Raw genomic sequence first — 10,522 nt, 5'->3', positions numbered from 1 at the left:
GGCATGTTAAATCTTTTTTTGCTATGCATCCACATTAGTGATTATACATTTAAAATAACACTTTTTAAATGGTAGAAAGCCTGGTGTTCACAAATACTGCAAAAGTCAAATGTGTAGACTGCTGGTGATATTACAACATGGAGGTACTTAGGTTGCACAGTCCTAAAATGAGAGCAGTAATATCCGCCTGTCTATCAGTGTCAAGTCTTTGGCAGCTTTGTTGCTCTTCTGCAAAGCAGAAAATGGAAATGTTCATTCATTGCTCTTACCATTGCTCTATCCATTATTTTCACTAGGAAGAAAAAATGAGAATGCTTGTAAAAGTGTTCCAAAAACATGTGCTTTATTGGAAAGATTCCCAGAAGCTACTGGCTGCAGAAGAGGACAGGTACCAAATTTCTTCATCTTTGCAAATTCATAATGCTGGGAGCAGGTGATTTTGAGGAATATAGACATGTATAGAGGAATGCACAATTTTGGTATATTTAATGATGCCTCAAGCACACAATAAACTTAATAATAAAAATATGCCCTATTTTAACTGTCAGCAAATGCCAGGTGAAATATGTTAGCTGAAGTCTTTCTATGGACTCTTTAGTTGAGCCATTTCACCTTGTGTTTCCTGGGAGCTCATGGTAGGTAAGTAGTTATTTGCCATGGGTCAACCAATAAGTAAAGCATTACTAAACCTCAGCCTGAAGTGACCTGATCTGACTCCTAGCCTAACCTCCTTTGAGCAGGAGGTTGGATCAGGTCCTTTCTAACCTGAGCTTTATTTTCTGATCTGAACCTAACTTTACATAACTAATTTAGTGGGCCACATTCTCACTGTGATAAACTTCACCTGTCTCCCCAGCCTGGCTGCATTAGACAGAGGGAGAATGACCTTGTGGAAGCCAAATAGTGCTGCCACATTCTTCTTTCCTGAAGGTGAAGGAAAGAAATTTTATACCCATGAGTGTGGGCACCAACACAATTTGTTTCAAGTGCCTACAATGACTATTCAGCTATCAGTAAACCTCACTTAATCATGCAGTAGACGTGTATAGGTCAATGCACATGCATTGGTTGTGTAGGACATCAGTTTTCGTTTTTTTCCAAGTTATTATATTTTGTCTACAATGACTACGTGAGAATATCCTTCACATGGCAAAATTAAGGATGCAAAAGTTGAAAAGCACAGTGCTAATGTAGCCCTAATTCAGACCCTTGAGTGTATGTGTTCATCTTTTTGACCAGTCCCTTGCTTTTGATGTGCAGAACTGCACTGGGTGGCTACTGCTGTGGGAATGAACAAAAGCTGTTGTTCCATGGGTTGGTTGCAAAGGCAGGTTATGGTGAATATAACTGATTAGAAGTCATCACACTCAATGTGGCTACAGGAAAACTGCCCTCAGTCACATCCAGAGCCAAAGTGGATCCCTCCCTGAGAGCAGATTCTGTTTGAGAGCTACTGTTTTGTTCATAATTTCTTGGTGCCCTACATGTTATCACCATCATATGGTTTGCAGAAATGTTGCATATTTACAGCTGGAGCTGTAGTCACATGTTTTGAACATATAAATGTAAAATAATCTGAAAAGTCGTGCTCTAGAAGTCTAAAGTTTTACATCCACTATTATGAGATGCCTAGGGCAATTTTGGTTTTATCCTAGCCATGACTCAGATGTTACTGCTAAAATAAACCTAAATCAGCTGATGCCTAGTCACATATGGAAGCACCAGTAAGCAATGGGAACAAACACAATCAGGAAATAAGGAATTCTGTGGTTGATAGACTATTTGGACACTTTGGTCACCTCATGTAGTGACAAAGATAAATGAAATGTAAAATAGTCAACTACCTGCTCAGTGCTGCTGAGACACTATAGAACAATAGGAAGTGATCAAAATTGTAACATTCTAATAAAAATAGCAGTAAACTAAAAGAATCACAGCTAGTTTTAATTCTGGACCTTTCTTACATTGCAGCCATAGTACAACTCATTGGTAGTTTAGAACAATTTACCTATAGCACTTGAGCACAGCAGGCAGATATAATTGACAGGCATATCCAGACTGATCTGCATGGGCAGATAATGTACATGACAGCAATCAATGTTCAGTGCTGGCATATTAGCATTACAGAATGGTTTAGCTCAGCTATTAGTAAGCATCCTATAAAAAAAAAACCCTCAGACAAGAGGCACACACTGTCTTCTGCTGGTTCTGTTAACAGCTGAAGAGCATGCAACACCTTAATCTGTAACATTTACCAAAACTACTCTGTCCCAGCCAAATGTGCAGATTTCCCAGTTGAAAAGGTGCATCTCATCACTGTCATGCATTATTCATGCTCCTGTACCCCGAGTTGTTGTCAAATGAATCAAAAAGGTCAAGGTGAGAAGGGACATGTGGAGATTACCCTTGCTTAAATTATGATGGAATTAGGGCAGGTTGCTGTGTCCAGCCAGGTTTTGAATGCCTCTGAGGATAGAGATTCTATTGCCTCTCTGGGCAACCTGTTCCTGTGTGCAGTAAAAAGTGTTTCCTTATGCTTAAATGGCATTTCCTGTGTTTCAATCTGTGTCCATTGCCTCTTTGCCTTTCCCTGGATGCCATTGAGAAGAGCCTGCCTCTGCCTTCTTCACTCCTCTCATCAGGTATTTAAATGCATTGATCAATCCTTCCTTGAGCCTTATGTACTCCAGGCTGAACAGTCCCACCTACCTCAGCTTCCCCTTGTTAGATCCTCCCATCCCTTAATCCCCTTTGTACCCCTTCACCTGCTCCAGTGTGTCCATGTCTCTCTCACAGCAGGTAGCACAGAACTGGATCCAACATTTAAGACATCTCATGAGGGAAGGATAACCTCCTTCAGAGGGCTGCCAGAGCTCTCCATATTGCAGCCCTGGAAGCTGTTGGTGGCTTTGCTGCAATGCTGGTTCCTGTTTAATTTGGGTGCTGTGAGGACCCTTGGAGGACCCCAGAGTGCTTTCCAGACAGTTGTCCATCAGCTTGTATTGGTGCATGCCTCCCTAGTGCAGAATTTTATGCTGCTTTTTGTCAAATATTTTAAGATTTGTGTTTCTTCCTTTCTCTATCCTGCCAAGGTCTTTATGAAAGGCAGAAAAAAAAAAAAAAAAAGTAGTGTATTGGCCATTCCTATTCCATTTTCTATCATCTGCAAACTTGCTGAGGGGGATGCACTCTGTCCCATCTTCTGAGTCACTGTGAAGCTCTTAAACAGTGCTGGACCTAGTACTGAGCCCTGGGATGCACCTCTGATGAGTGGCCTTCAGCTGGACTTCGTGCCTCTGATCATAACTTGTTGAGCCTGGCTTAAATGCCAGGTTTCAATCCTCTTCACTGGGAATTTATCTAGGTTCTAGTTCCTCACTTTGTTGATTAGGATGTTTATGGCAGACTGTTCAAAGACTTAACGTTGAGATAAACAATATGCTCCAAGCTAGAAACCTCACCACAGAAAGCTGGTAAAGTACAGAATCCCCTTCATAAACCCTTACTGGCTACACCCAGGTACATTCTTTTCCTTCACGTGTTTGAAAATTGTTTCCAGGATTTCTTGCTCCATCACCTTTCCAAGGGTTGAGGTGAGGCTGACTAGACAGTAGCTCTTCAGACCATCCTACTTGTCCTTCTTGAAGATAGGAACATTTCCTTTCTACCAGTTCTCAGGGACCTCTGCTGGTGGCAGTGACCTTTCAAAGACTGCCTGGATTATGGATGGATTCACATAATCCATTTCCCTCAGGCCTCATGAATGGATCCCATCAGGACCCATGTACCAGGTTGTTGAGTTTGTTTAAATGTTCCCTAACCTGGTCCACAGAAGATCAGTCATCAGTGCTCCAGTCTGTTTCACTGGTCTCAGGTGCCTGCCACTCCTGAAAGTCAGTCAGACCAGCAAAGATTGAGGCAAAGAATACATGTAGTGCCTCAGCCTTTTCCATGTCCTTTGTCATCAGATATTCTGTCATGTTTAGTAGCTGGGCATGTTTTCCCTAGGCTTCCTTTTATTGCTGAGATATTTGTAGGAATCTCTCCTGTTACCCTTCAGTTCTATCTCCAGATTCAGCACCAGGAGAGCATTGACTTTCCCCCCTCATCCCTGCCCTTGCAGAGAGTGTCTCTACAGCCTTCCTGGGTGACCTGACCCTGCTTCCACTTCCTGTATGCTTCCTTTTTGTGTTTCATTTTTTTCTGAGTCGCCTTGATTCCTGCACATAGGAATTATTGAGTTTGGGCAAGGTGCTGCTTAAAAATCAACCATCTGTCCTAGACCCCTCTTCTCTCATGGGATTTTTCCCAGCAGATCCCTGAGTAAGGCCAAATCTGCTCTTCTGAACAGTGGATAGTGATTCTGCTTTTTTATTTTCTCCATCCTCTCATGATCTTGAACTCCACCTTCTCAGGGTTGCTACAGCCAAGGCTGACAGTGACCTCCAAAGACATGTCATCTGAGAGGGGCTGGCCAGCCTGATGAACACAGATTTGTGTCTCCTATTGTCCATCCTTTAAATCTTTCCATAGGAAAGAAGGTATTTTTTCTGACTGTAGACAGAAGATAATTATTTTCAGCCTGAAATGTGAATACTGGTTAATTTAAGTAAAATTAAAATTGTGTACTTTCATACACAAACACACCCCTGGTTTCACACACACACCACGAGACATATGTTTCGTAGTATTAAATGCCTTTAGGATATGAGAGAGAATTGCTGCTGAAACTCAAACAAAAGATGACATTACACTTTTCACCCATCACCAAGGATGAGCCTAAATGAAGTCCTGACTCCCTGCAGCATGGTTGTGAAATGGAATGTGTTAAAAAATGTGCCTTTCTCTTCTTGCAGATCAAATATTCTATCATGCACCCAGGGACTCATGTCTGGCCCCACACAGGGCCCACCAATTGTCGGCTGAGGATGCATTTGGGCTTGGTGATCCCTAAGGAAGGCTGCAGAATACGGTGTGCTCAAGAGAACAGGTATGGTTGCAATATTGGAGGGTTTTTTACTGTTTTGGGGGGAAGGGCTTGCTTGCTTGCTTGGTGTCTTTTTGATTTTTTTTCCCCCACTTTCCTCAAGACTGAAGGAGGGATGGGACTGCATGTAGTTAAAAGAAGAAAAAAAAAAAAAAAAAGGAGTGTTTTGATGACCAGGATGTGTAAAAGATTTCATTAAACAGGCAGTTTGCACTCTGACTTATGGTACAAACTTATAAATATCAGTTCTGAAACAGTGCCAGGGGAACCTTTTGAGACAAACCTGCTCTTCCCTGCTATGGCATGGAAATAACAGTGGATTTGGTCTATGGGGTCTCTGTTTACTTTTACAATAATAGCCTAATATTGCTGCCAACAAAGTTCCTGTATTTATTTTGATTTTGGAGAGACGTAGAATTTGCTGCTGCTTTGGCAGAAGCTGACTTAGGTATACCTACATTTTTTACTCCTGTGACAAAATACCATAGTGCTTCCAGCAGAAGCCTCCTTTTCACCTTGTATTATTTGTTATAATTCAGTTAAAATATTCCAGTTGAAGTTGATCTCAGGATGAAGACATCTGTGAAGTTTTAGGTGCAATGCATTACTCACGTGGCAATTTTATTTTAAAGTGTGCTTTAAGGGAAGTTTCTTACGGAAACTTCTTCATGACGGAAAAATTGTACTGAATTTCAATTCAATTTTATCTCTGTTTGCTCAGTCCAAAATGAAATTAAGTGCAATAGCTTATACATTTACAATCAGGACATATACTCCCCTTAGAAAGATGGGGAAATGTGCTAAGTTTTTTGTGTTATATTATTAAACACAGAAAAAAAAATGTAGTGTTAACTTGATTGCTTATTGCTTACAGGCTAAATTTGCTGGACTTAAGAGAACCTCTCATGATGCTTAATATTTGTACATATATTTTGAAAGATTCTGCCGCTTCTGAGGGCAACAAGTGCTAATTTTGAATTATTTTCAATGTAATAATATAATTAATGGTAGAAATAGAATTTATTTGATATTGAGAAATGAAATGCTACTCCTCTCAGCATGACTGCAATACATAGCAAAGGAGGTTTTATTTAATAACACTTGAAAACAACCACAACTGGAAATCTTTGGAATTTTTGAGGATAGAGGTATCCAGCTGTTAATAACAAAAAGTGTTGTTACTATACTCTCCTGCCAACATGTAGCTTATAGTCAGTGTTACAACATCCTACATATAGAAAGTGACAGACATTTTTTTCCAGCATTCCAATCCAATATCCAAATCAAGCTGGGTGGAGGGAGAGATAGCTAATTGCCCAAGAGGACTGATATAGAGGCGTGGAGTCTTTTCACTTTAGGACATTAGTGTGAGCTCACATTGGTGGTGACTGCATGGCATTACCATTAGGTGGCTGTTTAGTAGCTGGTGTGAACAAAATAGTGGTTTTGCTCTGCTGCCAAGAGAGCAGCTGTCCACAGCTCACCACCTGTTATAAGGCTGGCACCCTTCTTAACCTGGATAGAAGGGGTAATCCTGTGGAAAATGAACTTAACTACCTCCTTGGTAGCAACACTCCCTCAAAGTCAGGAGCAGACAAATGCCTGTTGCTGCAGACAGAACATAGAGCATGTCAGTGTCCAGATTCCAGAACCTGTGTCAGTCTTGGGCATCAGACATTCATTTCACATATGAAACACTCAAGAGCTGACTACAACTTCTGCTGAAAGTGTTAAGATCAGTTGCTTACAGCAAGAGCTGTACACTCAGAAACAAGGGCGAGATTTTCCCTGGAAGCACTCAAAGTGTGTCTACTGCTGGCAGTGAAAGGGCTTTTATATATCCTTCCCCTGTGGCAGAGGGGGTGTGTGAACTGCTGGCAGAGGGAATGGTGCCAGGAGGAAGACTTAGCCTGGGCAATTTCCATTCCTTTCCTTGTGGTGCTTCAGAGCAGTGGTAAACTGGTGGTTTCCAATAGGAGAGCTGGCTGGAAGAGGAAAGTTAGCATCATGGCTTTTCTGGCCTCCTGTGCCACTGCTGTGTGCGTGAGAGAACAGAAACAATGAGAATTTCATGCTTGGTTACCTCTGTGCCACCCTCTCGGGGGTCTCTGTGGTCATGATGACCCCGAGATGTGTTAGAGAGTCTCTTTACCCAGCCTGGAAGCCGAAGAAGGAGTCAAGATTCTTCTGTTCTTATTCTCAAGGTTGTTTATTATTTGTTATTCTCCGATCCGCCGAGGTCTGTCTGGCAGGTTGGGTTGAGGCACACTGACTGCCTTCAGAGGCAGTGTTATCTTTTAAAACTAGAAACTATGTGTACATTATTTACAATAATTTTCCAATACCTTTCACCTATGTTAGACAGTTTGTCTCAACACTAAACCAATCCAAAAGTGCCAACATCACAGCAGAAGATGGAGGCCAAGAAGAAGAAGAAGAAGAAAGGCTGGACACACCCAGATTCCTCCATCTTGCCCCCTGAACCCCCGTTCTAAAAACCCCAAAATTCTACATTTCACCCTGTGTTAAACTCACTAACATTCTATTCAAACTCTTGTGGCTTGTACATCTTCATACAAAGTTGGTAATTGGTTTTTTCCAAGTGCTAAAATCAAAGGCACAGGTGTTTTTAACTCCATGCCAAGGTCATGGTCAGGGTCTCGAGTCCTCCAGGGCAGCCAGAGCAATTTCCTGGGTTCTGACACCACCCAGTATAGTTGTTTACAATGGAACTCATCATTTGATGGACAGGCAAATCAGCACTGTCTAGTGCTGTGTTTTACTTCTTCATTTGCAGAAGAGCTTTTGCAGCTGTATGGAGTTGGTGTACCTCGCAGTTGAGGGGCACAAAGATGATCAGAGGGCGGAAACACCTCTGCTATGAGGAAAGGCTGAGAGAGCTGGGGTTGTTTGGCTTTGAGAAGAAAAGGGTCCAGAGAGACTTCATGATAGCCTTTAAGAACTTGAAGGGAGCTTTTTGGAAAGATTGGGACAGTTTGTATCAGATAGGTTGCAACAAGACAAGGGGTAATGCTTTTAAACTAAAAGAGGGTCAGTTTAGATTATATATAAGGGAGAAGTGTTTTATAGAGATGGTGGTGAGACACTGGAACAGGTCACCCACAGGAATTACAGATGTTCCATCCCTGGAAACATTCAGGATCATGCTGGACAGGTCTTTGAGCAGCCCGATTGAGTTGAAGATGTCCGTGCTCATTGCAGGTTTTGCCTTTAAAGGTTCTTTCAACACAAACTATTATGATTCTATGTTTCTTGTTCTGTATAGAATTGATAATTTTAGGTCACTTGGCCATTTTGAAGTCCCAGCTCTGTGAAGTGCAGGGTATAATGCACAAAAGTGGTAGGTAAATAATATCTAGTTATCATAATCCAGCATTGCTATCAAGGAAGGTAACCTTATGTTGAAATTAAGGTGAGGTACAGCCATTGTGCAGAAACCAGTCAGAGATCTCGCCTTTAACAGGTGACACTAGAGCTGATATGGAGAATTATCTGGAAACTACCCCAAAGTGGCTCAGCACCAGACCGGAACAATATGGTCCCTGTGTTACCACTGAGAAGTGTTTCTCACCCCATCAGGCTTCTAGAAAATATTTATTTGCATGCTAATAGCGGGGTTTGTAGCCTTTTCAAAAGGGGCTAATAGTCCCGTCAGCTTTATGACTTTTTCTTTGTTGTGCAAAACAGCCGATCCCATTATGATGCAAATTATAGATCCTGGGTTTTAACCTCTGAAGCTACTTCATCTGGGTGCCTGGGTTTTTATTGTCCTTAACTGAGTTGCACTTTCAGGCTATTTAGAGCAGTTCTTTTCAGGCTTGATTTAATTAAAAAAAAAAAAAAAAAAAAAAAAAGAAAGAAAACCAGAAACAACAAAACCAAAAAACCTCAAAAAACCCCTAAACCAATAGAAAACCCAGCTACTCGCCCAAGAAAAACAACACTAGATCTCAATTGCTCCAGACAAAGCAAAGCCAAATCCCCCAGCCCTCCCCACCAAACACCCCTGGAGCCACCTCCTAAAAAACCCTACTCAAACCCACCCAAAATCAACCCCCCCAAAAAACTGCAAAAAAAAAAAAAAACAGAAAAAAAAAAAAAACCTCAAAAATAAACCAACCAAACTAATTATACAACCCAAAGTCTGACTGAATTTTTTTACCACATTATAGCATTGCAAGTGGTTTACTCCCATGGACTTGAATAAAACCATTGTAACTTTAGTGCAGTACCAGTAACTCAGGGTCTGTGTGACATACATTTTCATTACCAGATAACTGATGTACTATCAAAAAACCCCAGGTGATCATATCTGAAACCTGCAAAAGGCTGTTAACCTGGGCCTTTAAGGCATGTGCAAGTGTGAATTTTTTTTACTACGTTATGCTCTCTGGTTTTTCTACTCTTGTTTAAATTATGTTTAGCTGATTATTTAAATTGATCCTATTTCAATTTCTTTTCAGAACATTACAGCACAACCCCATAAATTTTAATGGTTTGTTTTTCCTTTTGCTGAATTAAAAATATGGAGATGAATTGGAAGTATGAACCTAGTTTTCACCCTGTTTTTGAAAAAGATAATTGTTTTCCCTGTAAATGAATGCAGGTGAATGAGCTTAAGCAATGCATTTTCATCTTTGATGGCAAGGCCTTTGTTTCTTTACCATTTTTACTGTTCTTAGTGCTTACTTTCCTCTGAGCACATCCATCCTCTTGGGTTGCTTCAGCTCCTGTGGAATCCTGTTAAATAAATTGTGTGTGTTCATGGTAGAGTGGCTTTAGGAAGGAATGTTCCTTTGACCGTTGTTACCTTGACTGGTATTCATCCACTCTCACCTGGAGGTGTATAATTAGGTGTTAAACTTCTCTTCAAAATTATGAATCCAGGTCTCAGCAGGCTGGAGAAGCTGCCAGCTGAAACGTGATGAAGTTCAACAAATGCAAAAGCGAAGCCCTGCGGCTGAAAACAGATAAACATCTTGCGGCTGGAGTGGCTGGGTGATGACTGCCTAGAAAACAGCTTTGCAGAACAGGGCTTAAGGACCCTAGGGGCCAAGTTGAACATGACTTATAATCTTCTTTTGTATTGATGAATTCTGGCTGTGTACTGGACTGTGTTAGTAAATTTGTAGGAAACAGTTGGAGCAGTACAAATTTTTCCTCTCTCTTCTGCATTAAAGACACTGCCTCTGGAGTACAGTGTCCAGTTTGGGATACTTTATTACAACAAAGTCATTGATAAACTAGAGGGACTCCAGTGGAGGATGGATAAGATGATTAGGAGGAGAAACTCAACAAACTGGTTTGGAGTCTGGAAACCAGAAGGCTATAGAGTAGCCTAGTTACTCTCTTAACTACTGAGGGGTGACTCTGAGGAAGACAGAGCAGAATGAGAGGCAATGAACACAAGGGACAATGAAAGAACTTTCATCTAGGTAAAAGGGAGTTTTGGCAATAAGATGGTAGAGTGCCCCTGGTTGCAGATATCTCAGGCTCTTCACTAGTGGATTTTTT

At 41.2% G+C, this 10,522-nt stretch overlaps 1 protein-coding gene across 7 annotated transcripts in view; it reads left to right on the top strand.

The window, feature by feature from the left end:
* The window catches only part of ASPH (aspartate beta-hydroxylase), a 112,121-nt gene that overhangs the window by 96,803 nt on the left and 4,796 nt on the right, over nucleotides 1-10,522 (top strand). For all 7 annotated transcript variants that reach the window (XM_059861103.1, XM_059861130.1, XM_059861115.1 and 4 more), the window contains 2 exons: nucleotides 297-388; nucleotides 4,857-4,990. In XM_059861103.1, the coding sequence (XP_059717086.1) occupies nucleotides 297-388; nucleotides 4,857-4,990 (226 nt within the window). The remainder of the gene's footprint in view (nucleotides 1-296; nucleotides 389-4,856; nucleotides 4,991-10,522) is intronic.

This window comes from Haemorhous mexicanus, chromosome 1 (genome assembly GCF_027477595.1).
Source record: "Haemorhous mexicanus isolate bHaeMex1 chromosome 1, bHaeMex1.pri, whole genome shotgun sequence".
In the NCBI taxonomy this organism is placed as follows: domain Eukaryota; kingdom Metazoa; phylum Chordata; class Aves; order Passeriformes; family Fringillidae; genus Haemorhous; species Haemorhous mexicanus.
Note: the sequence above shows the minus strand (reverse complement) of the source record. Positions and strands in the feature narration are given on the sequence as shown.